This window comes from Parasteatoda tepidariorum, chromosome 8 (assembly GCF_043381705.1).
Source record: "Parasteatoda tepidariorum isolate YZ-2023 chromosome 8, CAS_Ptep_4.0, whole genome shotgun sequence".
NCBI lineage: Eukaryota > Metazoa > Arthropoda > Arachnida > Araneae > Theridiidae > Parasteatoda > Parasteatoda tepidariorum.
The window spans coordinates 51,395,929-51,420,596 of NC_092211.1; the positions used below are offsets into that span (position 1 = coordinate 51,395,929).

At 30.9% G+C, this 24,668-nt stretch overlaps 1 protein-coding gene across 2 annotated transcripts in view; it reads left to right on the forward strand.

Moving 5' to 3' along the window:
* Window positions 1-16,251, forward strand: part of LOC107456996 (protein spaetzle 5) — a 32,150-nt gene extending 15,899 nt beyond the window's left edge. Inside the window, exons 2-5 of one of the 2 annotated variants that reach the window (XM_016075012.4) lie at window positions 1,454-1,602; window positions 8,022-8,816; window positions 11,407-11,559; window positions 15,798-16,251. In XM_016075012.4, the coding sequence (XP_015930498.1) occupies window positions 1,454-1,602; window positions 8,022-8,816; window positions 11,407-11,559; window positions 15,798-15,984 (1,284 nt within the window). In that variant the 3' untranslated portion in view covers window positions 15,985-16,251. The remainder of the gene's footprint in view (window positions 1-1,453; window positions 1,603-8,021; window positions 8,817-11,406; window positions 11,560-15,797) is intronic. The other variant, XM_043047857.2, reaches the window with a different exon arrangement.
* The last annotated feature ends 8,417 nt before the right edge of the window (window positions 16,252-24,668 follow it).

Genomic DNA, 24,668 nt, shown 5'->3' on the forward strand with positions numbered 1-24,668 from the left:
TCTTTTTCTTTAGGAAATCCATGCTTTTGTTTTTGTTTCAACAACAAAAAAAAAAGTTTTATCTTCTTTTTTTTACTGCCGCGGCTGAGTTCTTAAAAAGGAGGAGACTCGCTGTTCTGCTAGAATTAAAATTACCCATGATTTCAATTATTTTTCCTAACTACTTTATGAAAATATTTTCAAAGTTGTTGTTTGTTTGTTTTTCGTATTTTACAGCTTTTTTTAGGTGCAAAATCCATTTTATCAAATTTAAATTAACCTTTTACATTTAATTAAACAACTTCTACTAACAACTAAACAACTTTTTTTTTTTGGAAACCAGTTTTTTTTTTTTCATTTTAGAAACATTTTCGTGCCTCTCTTTTGGATTAGTAACCACGCATTTAGTGTTTTTCTTTTTTCTTCTTCTTTTTCTTTCTTTTTTTTCTTTCTTTTTTTTTCTTTTTCGCTTCGGATACATATATTTTTGTGCTTCTCTTTTTGTTTAGGAAATCCACGTTTTAGTGGATTTTGTTTAAAAATACGTCCTATCCTTTTTTTACCTAGTGTCACGGCTGAATTCTAAAAAAAATGTGACTCTTAAGAATTAAAATTACACATGATTTCCCAGCTTGTTCTTCGCCTTTTCCAAATGAAAAAGAATTTTGACTGTAATTCTTTATTGTAATAGATTTCTTTTTTACTGATGTGAAAAATTCCAATTTGATGATGATGATTTTTTTATTTTTTTTACGAATGCAGTTGCATTTTTGAGAATACAATTGCGAAAATACTTTTTTATTTTAGAATCTTACAGAATTTTACAATCAGCTTGAGTTTTCCTCATTTTACATAGACGTTCTAAATTTTGCAGATTCTTCTATTTTTTTCAAAAAAAGAAAGAAAAAAAAACAACTTTGAAATCAGGCTAACATAAGCATTAATTTAAAAAAAAATGCAGCACATTAAGATGAAATAAAAAAAAGCAGACGATAAATTTGGAACTTTTTCTTTATTTTTACCAGAGTGCCTTTTTAATGTTTTCATATAATATTAATTTAAAGTAGTTTTATGTTCTTTTTATAACTTATTCATAATGACTGTCTCGGAAGCAATTTTAATATAAATATGAATATTTCGAAGGAAAAAAATTTTATGGTGTCTTAAAAAACGTATAATGGCTTGATCAATGGGTAACCAGTATTCGCATTAATGCGATCACAATTTTCTCTCTTTTGGAATTAATCGTTATTATATTCTTTTCTTTTATTCATTTTGAGCTGAAGCCAGCCAGAGATTTTCGAAATCTCATTGAAAATTAAGAGTCTAATCATGTGATTTTTCTGACTAATCAGACGGCACCATTCAGGAACTGTCTTAGACCATAATGTTTTTGTTATTTAAAGAAATATTTCTAAAAATAGCGACTTAAGCGCTAATAGATAAGGCAATAATTACTTTTTTATTTTTCCAGGTAGCACTTGTTCTCCTTTTAACGAATTCATATTTTCTCATGTGCTATCCTTCACCATGGAGAACATACAAACCAGTGTTTCTCCCTGGACCTCAATTTTGTCCGGATACTGGCAGGACTGTCTGCACAAGTGTGGAATACTATCCAGCGTAATGATACATTTTATTATTTTTACAAACTATATGTGTACATGTGATTTCTTAATTTTTTTTTGCGAAAATTCTTAGTTTATACTTAAAATAGTTTTTTTTTTTTAAAAATTAACCAAATGCTTAGTTTTTTTTTCTTTTTGAATTGCAGAAAAAAATCCACTTTCGACAAAAAACCTATTATGTAAAAATATATATCATGTAAATGTCATTTAACGAGTTTTTTTTCCATTAAAATCGGGAGTTCTCGAAGCTTCTAAAAATAACAAGGATGCAAAGCTTAACATTTATAGCCGTACATTCGTTATAGATTAACTATTACTAACAGATTATTAAAAAAAAATTACCTCCAACTTTTTCAACTCTGTATACTGTCGCAACTGTTACATGAGCAAACTTATATAAAAGTTTCTCGACCGAACATAACTTTTTTTTATTTTTTAAATAACAAGGGGGAGGGGGAAATACTGGTTTTATGAGCGAGAAAGCAAATAGAGAACTAACGTTCTAACTTCGGCTTAACGGTTTTGTGTTTTTAAAAACGATATGTCTTCGTTTTTTTATTTTTATTATTATTTATTTATTTACATTGTAAAACTTTTAATAGCTTTGTCTGTTTCACAATAATTAACACTTGACCGCGATTTTAGAAGAGAAGGATTTTTATTAGTATTCTAAATAAACTTTTAAACACATCTGTGTAATACTTCATTTTCTAATCACTTTTAACGACGTGATCTTTATTTTTTGTTGTTTAACCTAACCGTGAAGAGTGAGGTGTTAAGTTCTGAACGTGACCTGCATATCCTTGCAAACAATAAAGTTGCTTTTGGAACAACGGAAGACGATGTTGCAGTAGTCTCTTGTTCACCTGCTGACTTTTTTTTTCTTCATTCATTATTAATTCTTCGTATTATTCTTTACTTTTTTTTTCATTTGCTTTTATGTATCATCATTCCGCTGTCATCCATAATAGCAGACGATTATAGAAAGAAAGTTTTATTCACTGGATGGTCTATTTTAAATTTTGTCTGACAGAATTATGTTATTTGTCTATCTTTTTTTAATTAAATCGTTTGATTTATAACGTTGTATACTCGTAAAATAAATTTCATTAAAAGGCAAGTTCTTTTCTGTTGTTTGTGGGAGCAATTTAGATTTATTTTAAATTCTCATTCAAACTAAAACAATTTTAATTTAAGTAATTTTATATAATATTTAATCTTTTTTAAATAGCATATTTCGACAGTATGCTCATGTGAAGGCATTTTTCTAAAATTATGAATTGAAAACCATAGAAACGATAAATCTGCCGCACTACATATATCTTCGTAAATTTAAATTTATCTGCGACCCTAACACACTCAGACAGGAAAGATTATTATTGTGAAAATTAAACTTAATGTATCATACATGTTACATAATTTGCAAATATAAGGTACTTTACTTATTCATAAAAACTTCATTTTGTTTAAATTTAAGTTGAATTTCATACTATGATGATAAAAAAATGGAATAAATAATTGCCTGCACTTGTTTAAAAAACGCAACTCTCGTATATAAATCGCGCGTTTATCACTTTTTTGCCGTACTTTTCATGTCAATTGCATTATAAATCCAAGTTGGTTTTCAATAATTTTTGCAGCAGTTTCTGCAATGCATTCTTACGTAGTTTTAAAAATTCCAATTTTTATTACGGCATGCGAATTTTAAATTACGTATTTAAATAGTTACTTATTACCGTATTTTATTCATAATAATTTCATTGTAAATTTAATCAGTTTTTATTGTTGTTGTAAATGTTGTATTGCTATGTTTTTCGTGATTTCGACGATTCCGTTTCTTTAGTTACGATATTAATACGACACGCGAATTTCCAATCGCAAATTCATGTAATCACTATTTGATGCAATTTGTTTGTGCGTATTTCATCGCAAATATTTATTTGTGTAAAAAGCTATTTTTTCGTAGTTTTGGCAGTTGGCACTATGCATTTGTACGCGGCATTTAGAATATCATTATTTTAATTCAATGTTATTGTACCATGAAGAAATCGAAAATTTGAGGAAAACGCTAGCTTTTAAACTGCGTAATATTTGAAATGCTTAATATTTGTAATTTATTTTATTGCAAATTCTTTTTTAGCTTAGGTGATTTCTTTAGGAAAAAGCTAAAGAGGAAATGTTTTCTATTTAAATTCTTAAAGCCTCTAATAATTCAAGTAATACAAATAATATCTGAAAAATAATGTTAAAATATAAAAGTTAAAATATTGAGAAAATATGGAAAATAATAAAAAATAATGACAAAAGAAGAAAAATTATTAAAATTATTTTTTAAAAGTATTTAAAAAAATATATTTTATTTATCTAAAAAAAAATTATTAAAAATCCGGAAAGCAAAATTTAACTTATTTAAGTTATTTATGTTATCTGAAAATTACTTATTTAAGTTGTCTAAAAATATGTTATTGAGTGTACTGATAAAAGAAATCAGTTCTTAGAACACTAATGTTTAATCATATTTGCCGCTAACATAAGTAAATATGATTGCGGCCCTTTGTTGATCTACCTGCTGTGCAAGTGGCTCTTCACTCAAAAAAGTTGTGGTGCTTTATTAAATAAAATTGCAATTTAGTAATTTTTAAAATGCTTATGAGTAAATAGTTATATAATGTTTATTCTAATAGATGAATAATTGATGTTCTAATTCTTTCTTCTTTATTTAAAGTTGTATCCAGTAAATATCGTATCGTAATCGTAAATCGTAAGGCAAAAACACCGGAGACACTATGCCCAAATACATTGATATAACAAAAAGGGATTACGTTTTTCCTCCTACAATATTTATGTTTTCTTAGTTTCACCAGGATATTTGAAAAATAAAAAAATTTGATAGCTTGCGAATTAAGTTCTTTTTTGTCCCCAGGGTGACAATCCTAAAAAAATGTTGCAATACGGACATTTAGGAAGTCATCGAAGATAAATGAAAAGAGAAAGACAACAATATTCAAATAATTCACAAACAGGAAATGTGACTGTTCCAAATTTAGTTCATTCAATCTGTTTTTATTCATTCTTGAATACATGAAGAAGAAAAAATGTATATCTATGTGACATCCATTAACATTGAAGGAAATGGATTTTGCAAAAACATCTTCTTTGGAAAGACGTCTATTTTGAATGTATAACCAGATTGCATTAAAAATAGTGTGAAAATGCGACACTTTAATAGCTCTTAACGCAGACAAATAGAATAGCAGACTGTGATTTAAAAAAGTGGACATCCGTGTTTAACTGCTTATTTAACAAGTCAAGGAAGTAAGTTAACAAACATCAAGACGGAAAAGAGCAAAAACTGGCGAGAAAATCATTTTCTTCTAACTTATTTTCGTGAAAAGTAAAATAACTATAACTTCCAAGATATTTTTTTAACAGTTATGAACGCATTGACTGTTTCTTGACCGAATAAATAATGATGAATTGTTTATTATTAAGAGCTTATTTTGCTTTTCCCGAAAATCAGCTAAAATTGAAATTGGTTTCACTACTAGTTTTTTTCCTTTTTCAATCTCGCTTTCCGGCTTTAGTCTAGAAGGGGTACATTTAACTAACAGGGGGTACATTTTAACTAAATAGTTCGATGGAGCATGAAGATTACAGTTTTCACCGTATAACGGACAGTCTCTTGTATATAAACACGAAACTAAAAGAAATTGAGTACTTTTCGGTTAGCTAGGAACAAGGAAATTCTGCTTGTTTTTTCTTAGTTTTTTTTTATTTAATTTTTTTTAAAATTATTTAATTTTAAAATGTCAAAAAAAAGTTGGTGGTCTACATTTTTTTGGTGACTTTTGTGCCCGGCGACTGCATTTTTGGCGACTTCTACGATTATGCCCGAATAACCGAAAAGTTCACGAAATTGAAATACCTCTAGATTTTTTAGTTTCACTGTGGTTGTTATTTTAACAAGTGGTTGTTATTTTGTACGCATAACATATTTTTCTCATGTTTCAAATGCATTTTAATTATTTGATGGAAACATGTTTAAAAAATGAAAACTCCAATCGCTCAGTTGAATATTGAAATTACAGCAAGAGATTGCTAGTTTTCCTTTTAATTTTTTTTAAAATTCAACCAAGATGTTTCACTAAGATAAATGTATCTGAGAGTTTACGAATCATGTTTTATATTTGTATAAGCCCAAAAAATGCTAATGAACTTTGAGGAAATCGCAGAAGATAAATGAAGGGAGAAGAACAACAATACCCAAATAATTCACGAACAGGAAAAGTGACTGGTCTAAATTTAGTTCATTCAAACTGTATTAATTCATTCTCGAAAAACAGTCTTCAAAAAAGTTATAAAAAAATATCCATATCTATGCGACATCCGTCCCCACTGGAGGAAACGGATTTAAAAAAAAAACAAGTATCTTCCTTTTCCTTTAAAAAGACATCTTTTCGAATATATACCCGGATTTTACTATAAATATTATGAAAATGCGACACATTAACAGTTTTTACCGCAGACAAGTAGGACAGCAGACTGTGATAATAAAAAAAAATTGGGCATCCGTATTAACTACCTATTCAACAAGTCCAGAAGCGTCTTCCTTAGGTGGCTTGAAAGAACACGAAGGAAATTGTTTTTAAACAAGGGACAGACTGTCCCTTGTTTATAAACAAGGAGCTTTACGAGATTGAAAGTACCTCCGGGTTTTAAGTCTCACTTGTCAGAAACGTGAGGTTTTCACCTCTTATTTCCTTATTTTAGATGATCATTAGTTTTTTTTTTCTATCTTCTTGAAGACGTCTTGAGTAACATTTCACGGCGGTGTCGTAAAAACGACGTTGACCTTCTTTTCACTCAAAAAACCACAAAGAATACATTTCCTATGGGATAGATCAGCTGAAGAAAAACCTACGCGAAACAAAGATAAATTTGCCCTCGTTTTTGTTTGAGGGCTGCTAAAATGATTAAACAATTTGAATAATCATGCTCTAAAAGTTGCACTTTTTGTTTTCTACTTGGCGATTTTTTCTTTCTTTTTCCTGTTAGATATTAAAGTGTTGAAATGTTTTTGAATAAAAGATATTACATATTGTTTTAATTTTACTAGGTATTGTTTGTAGAAAAAAAAGAGCCGTATTGAATATTTTATTTTTTTTATAAATGACAACTATGTATTTTACCCTAAATGTTAAATAGACGATATTGCGAAAATAAAACACCTTTAAATTTATATTGTGAATTTCGAAAACAAAAGGAAATAATATAAGCTCGGAAAGTATATTGCTAATAAACACTTTTAAGCAATGCATAATTCAAATGCTATCTTTAATATTGTTTCAGTCACAGTATTTTTTATGAGTTTCTATATTTTAGTGTAACTCTAAATTCCGAAGAATGTTAAAACTGATAATCGTCGCTTTGTTGAATTTCTTTCTCTCTCTCTCTCTTTTTTTCTGAAAGAAATGCTTTGTTTTTTGTCAGAAATAATGTAAGAAAAATAAACCTTCTATTTAAAATAATACTTTAAAATTATTATACAAAAGGAGATAATATATATATAAGGTATTGAAAGTGTAAAAACGTTTAATGTATTGAAAGATTTGTGCATAATTGCAACTCTATATTTATTTTGCGCAATCACAGCATGTTATGTTACCGTGAGATTCTGAATTTTTTACTTGATGACAATCTGCCATTTCACAGAAAAATCACGTAAAAAACAAAAGTAATTATGCTGTCATCATCATAAAATTAATAACATTCATAACAATATTTACCTCTAAATTATTTACTTATCCTTAAAGTAACGGTATTAACACTAGAAAGACGGAAAATTAGTATATACCTGTATTGCCCAAAAGCAGTCAAAATGACTGGGTTGTGAATGCGTAAATAAATTTGTTTAAAATTAATTTTTAACATTTTTTATATTATTTACAGTTATATAACAAGTTATTAGTAAATATTAGCAATAAAAAAATTATATGTTGTACAAAAAGTGACAAAATTCTAAGAAATTGTGTCATTATATACATCATTGTTTTTCTAATTGAAATTAAAAGCAGTCAAAATTACTTCCTTATGCAATCTAGTGTTAACCAGATTAACCGCATTTGGTGCAGAGGTTTGAGAGGTTTCATTGGTAGAGGTTTTGATGGTCTCTCCTAAAAATTTTCTTTTAACATAAAGTCTATGGAATAAATACCATGCCTCCCAAATGTGGTCGTACAGAAAGGAGGATGCTATTTAGTGGTGGTCTTGCTTCAAGGTTCCACTGTATTAATGTATAAATTACTATAACGTTTTTTTTTTCCTTTTCTTTTCAGCTATCAAATTTATCATCTTCTATCGATTTCCCGTCAAAGATTTAATCTCACTATAACGTTTTTTTCTTCTTCTTTTCAGCGATCAAATTTACCATCTTCTAACGATTTCCCGTTCTCAAGGATTTAATCTTACATCTCTTTTTGTGGATGAGAGGAAAGGTGACATCGAACCAAATCTAACCCAACTACCAACTCCGCAGCCATATTATCAAAACGGATACGGAAATGACCAACAGCCTCCCCCAGGAGGACGTTTCTCCCCAGCTGGATACAACAACTGGAATACGCCAACGAGTAATAAACCACCCGATTATCCTGGATTACAACCAGATCGTTGGCGACAAGTTGATCAACCACCAGGAAATGGCGGCACCCTATCGCCAGGAACAGTATCCAGAAACTCTTATGTTAACACATCAGCTCGCCAATCCAGAACTCAAGATCTGTCATCAAACCAAAGAACGTTAAACTCAGGCAGAAACCCATCAGTGCCTCAATTAGAGAAATTTAATTACAATGAACGAAGGACTGTAAATAACCAGAGGAATGAAGGGAATTTTATGAATAACGGATATAATGGAGTGACTCAGTTCAATCGAATGGATCCGAATTCGAGAAACGTTCCATTCGAAAACCCTCAACAATTTGATAATAGAAATTTTACTAGATATTTCACCCCGAATAGTCAAAATCCCCAAGAGCCATTTCAAATACAACCGCCAGTTGTCCAGCAGCGCATCAAAGGTCGAAATTCGCAAAGTGGTCAGACAACAAAACCTTCGATGACTGGTAATTGGAAAGGAGCTCCAAGCTTTAGTGATTATAGCAACTTTGCCGTTGGCGAACAGTCACGTTTCATTGGTAGAAGAGATAGGTAAAACATATTGCATATATTTTTTTTTAATTAAGTCATCTCATATCTAAACCTTTCCTTGTAAAGTTATGTCTAATGAATTTATGTGTGATTCATGCATTTACCATTAGAGCTTAAGATAAAGGTAGTTAAAAGTGATAATTGCATATGGGTTTATGATCTTGACAGGTTAGGGCGTATGGCAACTAAACCAAAGCACATATTCATATTTCTCATTAGAAGTTTTTTGGATATAAACTTCTAATGTAACTTAAGTATCAATTTTTATACTGTTTTTTAATTTTTTACTAATTATTTTTCTTTTTAATTGCAACAATTTTTTTAATAAATTGCTTAGTAAAAATTTAATAAAAGTGTTTGAGTAAATTTCTTAGACAATTCTTTAAGTCAATGTTTTATAACAAACTATCGTAAATCAATTTTAAAATCATCATCGAGACTAAATGTTCTAAATTCTATTTTTTTTTTCGGGTTCTGTTCTCATCCTGTTTTTTTTTCTTTCGATAATCTTTAATTTCTTCGTTTCTAACTTTTTATCGACTTTTTCCATAAATGATCCTTAAGTTTGGTTTGGGGTAGATTTGAAAAAAACAACCGATTTATACAGTTAATCTAAGTGAACGAATCTGCATATTTCTAAAATAAAAAAGATTTCCAACATTGAAGAAAAATAAGACCTTTTTTTCACAAAAATATCACGCTTGATATTATTGTGCAGGCTTATTGCTAAAATCACACTCAAATATCATTCTGTATAACGCGTCCTAAACGTGACACTGCAAAATAAAAATTTAAAATTTTATGGAAATAAATACATTTTATCTACTACAATAGACAAGGTATTTCAAAATAAATTGGGCAAAATGGAAAAGCAATAAGCATGCCTACAAAACAACATAATAACAATATACAAAACAACATAAATGCAAGTCAGTGTAGTTAGAGGGGCTGTAAAATATACACTATGTAAAAGAGCAGAGCCGTGGTGGCTCAGGGGATAGAGCACTCGCCCTCAATGAGGTGAACCGGGTTCGAATCTCAGCGATGACTAATCGATACGAATTCCTCATCCGGTTAGCACCGATCACAATGCTGACGTAACATTTCCTCAGTGGTAGAGGGATCATGAGTTAGAATCCCCTTGCCTTCAGGCTGATTGTGGGAAGTTTTCGTGGTTTTTCTCTGCATGTAACGCGAATGCGAGTTAGCTCCGTTAAAAAGTCCTCCACGAAAGCAAATTTCTCCCAATAATTGAACCGAAAGTTTCTTGGACTTCTGGGTTGAGTTCAAAATAACAGGGCTACGGGAGTTGAACATTAATAGTCGTAAACCCGAAATTATGTCGGCCGATGTTCAACGACGGTTATAAAATATACGTTATATAAAAGAACAACGAACAAAATACATTCTATCTCATTTTATTTTCACTATATTCCCAATTTCCGCACAACGATCAATGCTACTACAGCAGATATCTCAAAGTTTTCGCTAGACTACTGTAATTTCAAAATGTATTCGATAGACATCAGGTGCTCTATTTCTTGCAGTATCGATGCAATTCGTATCTCAGCAGGTTTTACTAAAATTTTGAGCTTCTCATGAAGTGGTATTGGTCATAAATATGTAATCTCTGTAGAGATGCAATAAAATCAAAATAATGTCTATCGATTTTTGTGTGCAGCCTACTCTTATACTCCCGATAGCTTTACCGTTCCCATTATTTCTTTTTATTACTTTCATATGCCTACTTTACCCTTTCATTTTCGCCACGTTATTTTAAAACACCCAGGTTCATAGTTTAAAAAAACGGCAACAAATTTCGAGGTACTTTGATGTTTAGGGGCCCCCTTAAAAAAATTCTTTGAATGTAAATTTAAAAAAATTAAAAAAAACAATGATTTTTAAAAAAAAAATCAATTTTGAAAATATATTAATAAATACGATCATTTTTTTAGTTCTAATTTGACAAAATAAAGTAAAATCTAATTTATTATTATTTATTTTAATTTTAAATATCTTTTCTTAAATGAAAAGATAGGTAAATACTTTTATATTTGAATAAATAAAAAATATACGAGAAAAAAAATTAATCTAAGGGTCCCAAAATTTGAATGGCCTAGGCCCCGCTTGCGCTTAATCCGGCCCTGTATCGAAAGATCCATTTAATAGAAAATCTAATAAAATAAGAAAGTGGTAGCAAATATATATCTAAAATTTGTTTAATTTATGAATATGATTGGTTTATCTTTATTTAATTGTCGACCACTATCGATTCAATTATCTGACACATTTTTCTCAATTACTTCTAAAATAGAAATTGGGTTCATGCGCACAACTGTATTTCCACAGAGATTTTGGTTCACTTTTTAAATAGTCTGCGCAGACTACTTCTTAAAAACCGTGTGGAGGCTTTCTGATGTAGGAGGTGATGGTAATACACAAACATTATATTTACATTGTTCAACACTACATTACATGCTGATATTTTATTAATGTTCCATTTTCATTTTCGCAGTTAAATATTTTCAGTTGTTGTAAAAATTAGTTTAATAATTGACTTTTTGCTTATCTTTGCACTTTAAATATTTAGGCGGAATGAAGATGTGGAAGTGGCATGTGAAGTACGATCTACGTATGTTCCGCCCAGAGCTGCCCTTAGCGACAATTCTGAATGGAAGTATGTCGTGAATGTCCCTGAAAGGGATAGCAGATTCACTCAAGTAGTCAGAGTGGACATTTGCTTGTAAGTATTTTAGTAGTTACTATACTATGTTGCAAGTTTAGAAAAAACCAGTATCCCTATGGAGAGAGCCTGTTTGAATGAAGTGCACGCCAAATGTATATCAAGCACGCCAAATGTGTATCACCAAATGTGTATCGAAGGCGCGGACGAATGTCAACATCGCCAACTCTTGAAGCGACGTTGCCTTCTTTTCGCTAGCTTTATTAAATCGTGTGAAATTAGGAAACAAAAATTATTGGATAATCAATTGACAAGTATAGTTTGTCTAAACTAAGTACTGCCCTAACCATTCGTCTGGACTCATGGCGGTGACTATGGTTACGAGGTGTAATTATTTCAAGTAGGGGTGTGAGGTCACTGTTTAGGGCAGGTTTTGGCTCAGGTCAACGAAGGAAAGGGAATCTTTTTCTTCGGTTTATTGTGTCAGCCCTATAATGAAGATTCTCCCTGAAATGCGCTATTCCATAGCAGTAGACGGCCTCAGAACTTGCAGCGAATAGAGTTCTTACCATAGACAAACTATATTAAGAATTAAATAAAATGATTTCTGAAAATCGTAACAAATATACGTCTTTCTGTCCTCATTTAAGGAAACTGTTGAAAGAGTAATAAATATTGTTTCTTACAGAGTATTTTCTTCTACAGTAAAACAAAAGAAAAAAATTCTTTATCTCGTTTTTGATTTGTTTAGAATCATGTCAGCATAAGACCCGCCATTTTTAGTGGTCCAATCAAATCCAATGCTCCTGCAACGGCATGTAGTTTTTTTTTTCAAGAACGAATGTTTTTATTTATTGAAATATGTCGTAAAATCTAGGATTCCAATAAGACTACGAAACTAAAACCTTTTTTTTAAATAATTATATAATAAATATCGTAAAAAACAGCATGAATTAAACTCCTGCCTGACGTGTTTATCTTTTTAAAGCTCTTATATTATTTTGAAAGCATATTGTATAACTTGATAACGAAACAAAATGGAACTATATGCAGTCACTTAATCCTAATTACTTAAATCGTAAACAGCAATGGACTTTTTCTTAACTTGCAACGAAGTATAGCGTATTGCTATATATCCAAAATATTGAAACATCCAGGTGTTATGAAAGCAATTTGAAGTTAAACCATGAAATCTATTCATTCGTAAATCTATCATGAAATATACTTCATTTGGTGAAAAAAAGATTTTTTTTTAAATGTATAATTCTACGAATATTTGAAGGGGTGTTGTTTTGCTGTTTCTAATCCTCGAAATCTTCCATCGAATTTAGATAGACTAAGCCATAAACATTCAAAATGGCGAAGTAGAGAAGAGGTTCGAAAATTTTTTCTTCCAATGTAGATTCAATATATTTTAAAATATGAACATGTGATGCAGACCTACGCTATGTTTTAAAAATCATCAGTCGTTGGAGCATTGTCCATAGGAGAGACTCCTCAAGTGTCAGCTAGCAAAGCATAATATGCAAGTTTGCTGGCTTATATGGCCTCCCAAAAATAGGACTCCACTAAATCAACTTGTTTAAAATACCTTTTAGTTTTATTCATAAAATTAAACAACAGCAACCATTTATATTTTCAATTCTTACAAGAAACTCAACAAGAGCCGCGATGGCTCAGCGTTCGTCTTCCAATGAGGTGAACCGGGTTTCGATCCCGGCGATGGCTGGTCAATACAAATTTCGCATCCGGCTTGCACCGACCACAGTGCTGACGTGAAATATCCTCAGTGGTAGACGGATCACGGGTTAGAGTCCCTTTGCCGTCAGGCTAACCATGTCTCGTGGTCTTTCCTCTCCATGTAACGCAAATGCGGATTAGTTCCATCAGAAAATTCTTCACGAATGCAATTTTCTCCCAATACTTGATCCAGGAATTCCCTTGTCTTCTGGATTGGGTTCAAAAATACAAGACTATGGAGTTGAACATTAGCAGTCGTAAATCCAAAAATTGCGTATGCTGCTAACATCGGTTATAAAAAGAAACTTAACAAACATATAAAACTTTTAGAGACGTTTTTAAGCAGAATAATTAAATTATTTATATGGGAACATATAAAAACTATTGCTCGCTCTTGTCATAAGTGTTTTGAACAACTAAATTTTTTTAATTGTTGAAATATTATTATTATTTTTTTTACAATTGATGATTTTGAGAACTTTTTTCTGGATCGAATAAATATGGATAGATTCATTTATACCCTAGAGACAAATCTCTTTTCTTTGTCTTTTAAAACTCGAGAGATTCATACTCTGTTGCAAGTTAAGGAAGAATCAATAAATGACGAATTTCCTCCATGCACGATTTGCTTTATTGACAGCCCTTAATATGCATTTTTAGAATACTAGTCAAGGATAGTTGAAAATTAAACTTCTTTAGAGTCACAAACCAATGCTTAAACGTGGAAAATGAAGTATAATAAAAGAAGAGTTTCCTCCATGCAAGATTTGCTGTATTGACCGCCCTTAATATGCATTTGTAGAATACTTGTCAAAGGAAAGTCGAAAATTATATTTGTTAGGAATTCTAAACTAATGCTTAAACGAGGGAAAAATATAAAAAACGATATTGAAATCTAAGTAATCACTAGTGAGGAAGGCATGTCTAAAAACATAAAATCTGTTTGATTGTCGGGGGAAACTGTGGATATTTGAAAGGTGATAGTTAGGAAAGTGTAAGCTCTTAAGTTTAATTACGATATAAACTCTACTGTGCAGTGTAATATAGTTTTCGCTGCCCTTATTTTTGAATTACTTACTTTTTAAATTCTTTCATTTATCCACGAAATTAGGCCGGGATAGCCTGGTTGGCAGGACACTGGACTCATGTTCGTGAAAACGGGAGCTTGAATGCAATCGGCCGAAAACTTCCCATGTAGTAAATAGTGACTGGTGCACGTTAAATCTGTCGGGTCACAAAGTCCTCTATGTTCCTATAACAAATCATACCTCTGGCGGTACTGAATTGGAGATGGGTCGTTCTCTGGTTCAGGTCAAAATTACGATCTGTGGATGAATGAATGTATGAATAGGTCTGCCCTATAAACGGGTGTGGCAGAAGTTGAATTTTTGGCCATAAATGGTTCCACTGGAAAACAGGAAAAATCGCACCCCCTTAATGACCGACGACAACAACAACATCCACGAAGATTAATTTTTTCCCGAAGTTTTTAAAAATAGAGACATCAAAGAAAACCTTGTTAAGAATCAGATAGCCAAGAATTGAAAAATTTGATAATTTTGAAAAACAAAATAGGTGTCATTAAAACAGTTTCTGATATTTCCGGTGGAACAAAGTAATTTAAACCCTTGCACTCGATCTCCTTTATTCATCTGTTAAAGAAATGAATCGAGCTACTTAAAAGTTTGCAAGACCTTAACCCAATCTTTACATGTAATATAACACATAGGGGCCATTTAATAAAAGAAGTTACTGAACATTGACAGGTAAATATTTTAACGTTAGGAGGGGTACGTATTTTGTTGGTCACTGAGAGATAAATCCCGAGTGCAAAAGGTTAAAATGGTTTTAACTATTACTTCATGTAAATAAAATAAACATTTATATGATAATTTTACACGATGGCGAATTTCTTAGTCTCCCGCCCCTTTTGAACTTTAACATTTATTGGGAGGGGCCTCAAGCTATAGAGGTTGGTAATACATATGAACTTGGCTGAGACGTTGTTCTATATTGTAATTTAAAAAAGTGACTTCCTTTTATATCTTCACATTTAATTCATTATATAAAGTTCTATGAAAAAATTACATGTTATTGGTGAAATTTCTATGTTATTGGTGAAGAAATTACAATTAACTATTCTAACAGTGCGTTTTTTCTTTCAAAATGCTTTTTAACTTATAAGTCCACTATAGTAGCTTGGACCTACGGGCAATCACAATTTAAGGCCTATGGCCAGCCCAACCCTACTCATACCCCTCCTTTCTTATTATCAGAAAAAATCTCTCAATCACAAACCCCCTATCCCTGTTCAGTGCTTGCGTAATATTTGAACGACCCCTTTTTAAATTTGTTCTGAATTTTAATATTTGAACGACCCCTTCCAAATTTGTTCTAAATTTATAATATCAAATGCTTTTTTATATATTGAATTCTAAATCCACTTTTGTAATATTTGAACGACCCCTTCCAAATTTGTTCTGAATTTATAATATCAAATGCTTTTTTATACTATATTGAATTCTAAATCCACTTTTGATAATACTTTCTTATTTCAGAAATGCCGGACAACCTTGTTCGTCACGACTGTCCTTGCCTTTTGGGTTCGAGAGTAGGTGTCGACAGAAATATATTAAAAAGAAACTATTGTCTTTGAATTCCGATGGACAAGGAACGTCCGAAGACAATTTCTTTATACCATCTTGCTGTGTGTGTGAGATTACGAGAAACACCGAGAAAAAATGATTTCTACAGCCTTGTGATTATTTTTTACAGGTGGTATTCTTCAGCTAGTGCCAACAATAGTGCGAGGAATGGCAGCAATAAGTTTGCTACGGGAGTCATTTTCCAAGTGATACTCAGCAAGAGTTTAATGAGTCATGAGTTGGATAAAGTACTGTATAAACTATTAAGAGATCGAACACAATAATTCTGCATAATTTTGTACTCGTTGCGTTCATAAGTGAACTTCCTCAATCCAAATTAGTGAATGAAACCTACGTCTGCAACAAATTCGCTGTTGTTTATTTTTTAAAATTGTTTTTAATATTAACATTCTTTTGTAGATTCTTGTATAATAGATAAGGAGCATCGGTAGTTTTAAATATTTCGGTAGTTTATTATTTTTACAGGTGATATTCTTCAGTTAATGCTAACAATAGTGCGAGGTATGACAACGTTTCTTTCGTAACGGGAGTCATTAATCAAGTGATACTCAGCAAGAGTTTAATGACTTATGAGTTGGGTAAAGTGCTAGATCAGTGGTTACCAACTGGCTGCCCCCGAACTAAAATATATTAGTTGTCATTTTTTTGCGGACTATTTTCATAAAAAATCTATATGGGTTTAAAATACTTTTATTTCGTTAAAGAAAAAACCTAATTTCTTCGTTTCCGTGAAATTTAACATACCAACGGTGCAAAAAAAATTATTTCTCAGGTTTTGTATCCAAGAAAATATTAAATCAAATACAAAAATAATCGTGTATGATGCTCTTTTTTATTTCGTTTTCTTGTATTTTGTGAATATAATTTAGCATGTGCATATCTGACAGTAATATTTAATGTTTCTTCAAACATAAAAGAGTCCTACATAAAATTTTGAAAAAGTTGCGGCCCGCCATTTGACTGGTGTTTTTAATTGCGGCCCCTGGGTTCATGTACGTTGGAAACCCCTGTGCTAGATAATCTATTAAGAGATTGAACACAATAATTCTACATAATTTTGTACTCGTTATGTTCGTAAATGTACTTTTTCAATCCAAATAAGAGAACCAATCCAATGTCTGCAATAAATTTGCTGTTTTTTTTTAAATAGTTTTTAATGTTAACATCATTTTGTAGATTGTTGTATATAAGGGACATCGGTAGTTTTAAATTTTGCTTTAAATATTTTTAAAGATAATTTAAAAATCATTTGTCACTGAAAAAGATTGCTTTTGAAGACTTATGTATCAGTGAAACGTTTTCAATACATTTAGTCCAGGCCTTGATTGTTGAGAAAAAGCTAATTCCAATCCAAGATAACGGAAGGGAAATTTGGCTCACAAAGAAATTATTTAAAAAGTTTGAAAACTCATGTTAGTCTAGGGAAGAGAAAATCTTGAATTTGGAAAACGCCATTTAACAATACTTATATATTAACACAATGTAACCGTTTCTTCTTCTTTTAGGGTAATTTATATGAGGTCAGTTTTTTTTTTTGTAGATTTTTTCACTTGTTTGTGTACACATTTTATTATTATTATTTTTATTTTGACACATGACTCACATTTTAATCCTTGAAAAAAGCTCTCTTAGTGCGTAAAAAAATCTCGAATGGACACAAATTGTCCTGACGTCAGTTCATCGAAAGCTTGTGTCGTCACGAGTTTTGTTTTTCAAGCGTCTTTTTCATTTGAAATTGATAATGTCCAGTGTTTTTCACCTTTTTTTTACAATAATAAGGTGGCTGTTAATTTTATATTTAGTTTATCAAATGATATATGATGATTATTGATATAGCGAGTGAATAAGCGAATTAATGGCGCATGGGGAAAAAAGGTACCAAATCAGTGGATATGAGGATCAGAGAGTAAGCAAATCAGTTTATAAAATAAATGAAAAAATTGTAACTAATTTGTATAACGATATTTTTGTGCCTGCAAATACTTTGTTTTCCTATGAAATAACCAAAATTATAAAAAGAATCCTTATAATTTTTTCTTACAATTATTTTTCATCAGCTGTGTAGTTTTGAGTGTAAATCTTTGATTCAAGATATATTATTTCCAGACTTACAAAGGTGAAAAATATCCAAGTAGTTTAATTTTCAGTACAAAACATCTATAAAGATGTTTGTGTCGAAGAAAAATAATTATAGAATTCATTTTTTTTCTTCTCTAGAATAATAACGTCAGTTTTGCTTCTTTTTTTTTCTTTAATAATTTCTGTAATTTTAATAAATTTTTAAAAGTAATATTTATATAAATACATTTACTTTAAAAAAGTATTTTAAAAAATCGTAAAAGTTTTTGATATATTTTTTAATGAACTATTAAATACTGAAAAAATTTTAATACTGTTGTTTATTGCTATAATAGCATAACTGTTATTTCTTCCGAATTTTCAGAAAGATTTTGTTTTTATATTTAAAGTGAGTTAATTTATTTATCTATTTAATTCTTGAATTATATATCTTTTCTTCATCAGTTTCTGAAATAAAAGTTTTTCAACAGCTAATATAATAAAATATTTGCTGATTATTATTGTATTACGTTGATAATATTTCTCACTAAATTTTACATGAAATTATGTACCAAATTTTATAACGCTACATTGGCAATCAAGATATATTTGTATTAATTAATCCAGATTGATTTTTTTTAGGGATAAGCACGAATGGCTTTTACCTTTGTACTTATCTAGAAATACAGACTCTTCAAATATACAAGTTTTTTATTTTAAATAAATTTTTTTTTAAAAATTTTCTTGATTTTTTTTACAATGCGTAACAGTTAAAAAAATTATTTATTTTACAACAATTGATACTGAAGCCAGCAACCCTGAAAAAATAAGTTCTACCGATGTTACATCAAGCTATTTCTTTTTACTTTCTGAAAATTGGTTTTAAAGATACATACATTTCAGTCTGTAAATAAATTGTTTTGTTGTTCTGTTATAGTTTAAAATAAAAAAATAAAGTAAAAGTTTCAATAATATTTCATTTGTCTTGTCGTAATACTTTTTGTAGAGAGCACCGAAATATATATATATATANATATATATATATACAATATTATTTAAAATACAAATACAACAATAATGAAAATTAAAGATAAAAAATATAAGAGCGTGATTTTTATTAAAGCTATATAAAGATTATTAATGGGTTAACAAAAATTAAATTAATTGAAAAAAATTCTTGCTACCAGATGCGTAGAAAACCTGAAACATTAAAGATAATAAATATGTAATACACTGGTTGAAACTGATAACCATTTTTAAGAAAGCTTCCAAAAGAAAACACTTTTAAAATTTTATTAAAAACTAAAATTTTATTGTAAACGAAAAGTCCTTACCATAGTTTTTACGATATTTTGCAGTTATGTCAGACAACGAGAATAACTAAATTTTAGAAAAAAAATATTCTGCCACTTTACTATTTAAATTTTATTTTACATTAAATATTAACAGTTCAACAATTTTTGACATATTGCACAAGAAGTCAAATTTTAAAACACTAGCTGAAACAAGCTTAGTGTTTAAGTCTGATGGAAGGAAGGAATAATGTTCTCATTGTTCCTAATGCTAACTTGATCCTATTTGTGGAAAGTATTTTCTAGTGGTAACAGAATTAAGTAAGTAATTTTTAATTTATCATTTTAAATAATTTTTCCACCACTACGGGCCTGCCAACTACTACGCTTTTTTGTAAAATATTTTATAGAGTGGTAGACATTTTAAAACCAAAACTTTCAGAACTTTTGGCAATTTTGCCAACATAAAAGGCCTGGTCTGGTTTGCTTAGTTTAGCTGGACTCCAGAGGCCTATAATGGCCCTTTTCCCAATCATCCTGTAATGAGAACTTAAGCAAACACAATAGATTACATAAAATGCAACAGTTAAATGGCACATGTTAAGGTATTAAAAAAATAGCGCTTTGCTATGGTAATAAGAAACAAATAATTGAATGTATAGAAAAATACAATACATATTTACAAGAAGAATAACTATTTACGAAATATGAGAAGAGTTAGCAAAATTCAAGATGAGAAACGACAAGATCATAAAAAAAATTTCATTAACCAAAAAGTGTACCTCTGTTAAAGTAGAGATCCGACCGTCCTGGTTATTACCACTAGTGTCGGGTTGACATTTTAAAAGGCGGAACGAAGTGTTGCATGTGTACTTTTAAATAATTTTTCTGCAGTGGTGTGAAAAATACGTTTAAATGAATAAAAATAAATACATTAAGGCATTAACTTAGCTACCACTAGAATAATTGTTTTACAAAATGCGTAGAAAGTTGGCATTTGGGATTACGAAAATTTTAATTTTAACGAAAAGTCTTTTGTTTAAGTTTGATGGTAGGAAGTAGTGGTACAGGCAGATATGCAATGCAAACTCGTTCCTCTTTGTTAAAGATATATTCTAGTGGTAACAAAATTTAAGTTATTTTTAGTTTAGTATTTTTTGTTTGAAGTATGTTTTCCTCCCCTACATATCAAAAATTTAAACTATCATATAAAGTGCAACTTTATTTCATGGTCACTCTTATAATGAATAGGCCTAGTTATCCTTAATTCTCTACCAATTTATTAAAACTTCTGCAGAAAGCGGTGCAATTTGAATCTCTGTATAGGTAGCAGAATTCATTTGTAAGATTCAATTCTAATTTCAATTTTAAGAAACAGTTTAAAAATCCGAAATAGAGCATATAGTGTGACTTTAATTTCGTTATTCAATATAATTAAATGAACATATTTCATTTAGTTATAAAGAGTTTGAAACTACATTTTGTTTGTTTATTTTTAACCATAAATTCAAATCTTGAATTTATATAAGTAAATATGTTTCACACGTTGAATGCCGCGCTAATTTTACATGACTTGCTCGTCTGGCCACACGGTATATTACTACAAATTAAATTTGCAAATATTAGAAAGATTTTGCTAGTTTTTAAAAGGTTTAGCATGACATATCTGGATAAAATGGTGAATTATAAAGGCCAACAAATTGTTCAGAAATAGTGGTGGATAAAAATCTACTAAATTGAATTTATTTAGCGAAGAATCACAATTACTAAACTACCACTTGAAAATATTTATTCGCTGTCCAGAGCAAGTTGTCATCTCTGTGTAAATAAAACTATTTTTGTGTGTTCTATATTGCATTGACTTCTTCAAACCATTTTAGTAACGATAATAATATTAAAAAAAATTAAAATTTACTCGAATTATGTGTTTCTAATAATCTTGGCTTCGTCGGTCACCGGTGACCTCCGTTGCGCGACGAACAGACTCAGTGCCGGTGACCCCCATGGCATTCAACGTCGTAAAATGCTTTAAAGGTACTGAAAACAAGAAACTTAAAAGTTATTCCTAAATCTCAAGAAATTTTTTTTTTAACCCTTTGCACTCGGAGTTTTTTTAAAAGCTGTTTGATCTAATATCAGCACAATGGCATTTAAAATACGCAATATAGTATTATTATATAATTTTAAAATTCTTAAAATAATGTGGCTACTAATTATTAACGTATAAAATTTCTTAATTTTAAAGTGGTGACTGTTGATGGAGCCTCCGTGGAGACATCGGAGGGCAAAGGGTTAAATCAAGTGAACATAGAAGAAAAAAAAAATTCTCATTCTTAAACAGTTTTGAAGTATTTAAAATAAGGATAAAACATTGAAATTTAAAAGTAATGAAACACAATAATTTTTTTTTTCTGTTTCAGTTTGTTCTGCTTAAGAGTTTCTACATCAGCTTATTGCACTGTTCACGATAAAAAAAATAAAAAAAAAGCTAGCACCTAAGCAACTTTTGATCTAATAATCGATTTTTCAAGTCGATTATATATATCTGAATAATTAATAATCAATTTTATATATCTGAAATAAATCAAGTATTTCCTCACGCTGACCATCAACATTAATCAAAGATTCAAGGCACACATAGTTTAGAGCAAGTTGCTTCCATTATTTTTATCTATTCAAGCAAAGTGCTTGAATCTCTTTGAAACCATGCAATGACTGCTTACCCCCAATGAATGCATGCAAAATGTTAATCACTTCATGATGGATGGGATATGGGTGATTCGCGGTCCACATGCCCAGTTAAAATGTCAAGTCAAGTCAAGATGACGAAATACGAAAAAGGTTAAAATTAACACTAAACAAGTGCCGGTTGTTTAACACGTTCACGCCGGGGAAAGTGAAAATACTGGTAAAAACAACTGTTTCAATATTAGATAATATTCGGGGGGAGTTAATCTATTCTCAACAATAACAAAATTCAGTGTAAGGAAATTTATCACAACAAGAAGCAATTCAATATAAAAATTGCATCCGTTAAAAACAATTGGTAGTTATGGATTTTTATTATTCCCGGAAAAAAACTAAAAAATGAAATTTATTGTTACCAGTTTTTACTCTGGTGCGCTGCCAAGATGAGACAATCTAGCGTGACCCACCGGTGGGTCACCCCGGCGTGAACGTGTTAACGAAAAAAAAGGTAGTAAAATAAATTCATTTTTAGCTTGATTTCAGAAAGAATAAAATATCTATGACTGCCAGTATTTATTGACAGTTCTAATGGATCTAATATAATTTGTAACCTTTCTACTCGGGAAATGCTAACGGAGCCAGATGATGCGGTGCGATTGTCATCTCCGAAAACGAGGTCGAACTGGATTATGCCGTGCTGATGCTCACACTGAATAATGACTGATTGGTAATCTGAGACATAGACCGCGACCAGGGTTCATGGACTTTGCATTCAAGATTTCTGACCATTTCATGCTGACTACTGATCGACCATTTTCCTTTTCGAGTGGGTAATACGTATTTCATTCTCTTGCAATTATGTTTGGATGTGGCAAAGGAGGTAAAGTTTAGATTTGACCATTTCATTTTAATTACTGCAAAAATGTTATCTCGACGCTGCGGACGTGGCGGCAAGATTACTCACACGCCCACCAAGAGAATTGTAATACCAGTGATATATCCCAACTACATAAAGTCAGATGGTAAGCCCGGTGAAATTTTTGAAGATGAATATGGACACTTCCATTGCTGGTCCAAAAGAGGAAGTTATTGTACGCTCAGCGCTTTTAAAGTACCTGAAGTAGCTGTAAGACCATATTATTCGACCGATTCAATTCTCGTACCTCAGCAAATTAAGCCTGAAATGCCGACAACATCAGCTGACGCCCCAGGTGTAGATATCAACGATGGAGACCAGCATACGGAACAGACTAAAGAAGTTTCGACCTCTGATTCAGAAAGTATTAGCAAAAACAACATAGAACCTCCTACAAAGAAAAGGAAAATGAAGAAAAAGCCAGCGAATGTCAAAAAACCTGATAATTACACAACCACGACTATAAATAGCTGATCCTCTTTACCGCTAGAGACCGCCACTATCTTAGCAATCCAAAGAGGATTTCAACAAAGCTCCAGATCCACCCACAACTTCAGTGAAAGTTCGTCATATCAAGTTTGCAAAAGTTTTAATCCGTGGACTGCCAGTTGACTTCAAAACAGAGGATATTTCACTTGAATTAGGGAAATTAAACATCGAAACCCACCACGTAATACAGTTTAAAAGAAGAGTGGGAGGAACCTACAGGCTCCTCCCACTTTTTCTCACAATCGAAAGAAACGGAGAATCACCGGCAAATTTTCACATACACGGATTCATACAGCGGAAATTTCAGACATACAGCGGATTCCAGTCCGAGTAGAACGTTTTCGTGGCGGTCGAGGACCGCTGCAGTGTTTTAATTGCCAGGAATACGGCCACGCTCAACGGACATGCAATGCACCTCCCAGATGCGTGAAATGCGCTGATAACCACAGATCCTTCGTCCTTCGAGTGTCGTAAGGATAGACTCACACCAGCCAAGTGCTGCAACTGCGAAGAAATTCACACCACAAACTACACGGGATGCAAAGCCCGCCCCAGCAGGAAGAGCCCTCATTCTGTTCCTTCTACAACAGCCAAATTGGCTCACAGACTCGTATCACTAGTGAAAGAGCTGCAAAACCTACTAAAAATAGAGAAGTGTTTCGTCTTTTGCAAAGGATCCTAGGAGAGACAGCTCTAGTTCAGTGACATTTTATTTCTCAATTCCGAACTTTTCATTTCAACATTGAACTCTAAATTCCACACTTTCAATATATATCTTAATTAAACATGTGCTAGTTAAATGAAGAAATTTAATATGTATCAATTTCTGTTAATACTTATTTATGTCAACCTATGTATATATATTACAAATTATGTTTATATTTATATATGTCAACAGATGTCAATTTAGATTCGATATTCAAATTTCATATTTATTATATTTATTTATGTCAACCTATGTATATATATTTCAAATTATGTTTATATCTATATAACCTATCTGTTTATATCTATCTAATATGGGTCAATTTAGATTCGATATTCAAATGTTATATCCACTATATTTATCTATGTCAACCTATGTATATATATTTAAAATTATGTTTTTATTTATATGTGTGAATTTAGTTTCGATATTCAAATGTTTATTTACCCAAGCAAAGTGCTTGTAATTTTGTATTAGCTACCACATCGACTGCTAAATTCAAAATGTCATCACTTTAAACTTATGTAAATTTTTAGATGTATGGGATAGGGGACGCTGCGCTGCCCAGGTGCCCAATTTTTTATAAATAAAGTAAGTAAGTTCTACTCGGAAGT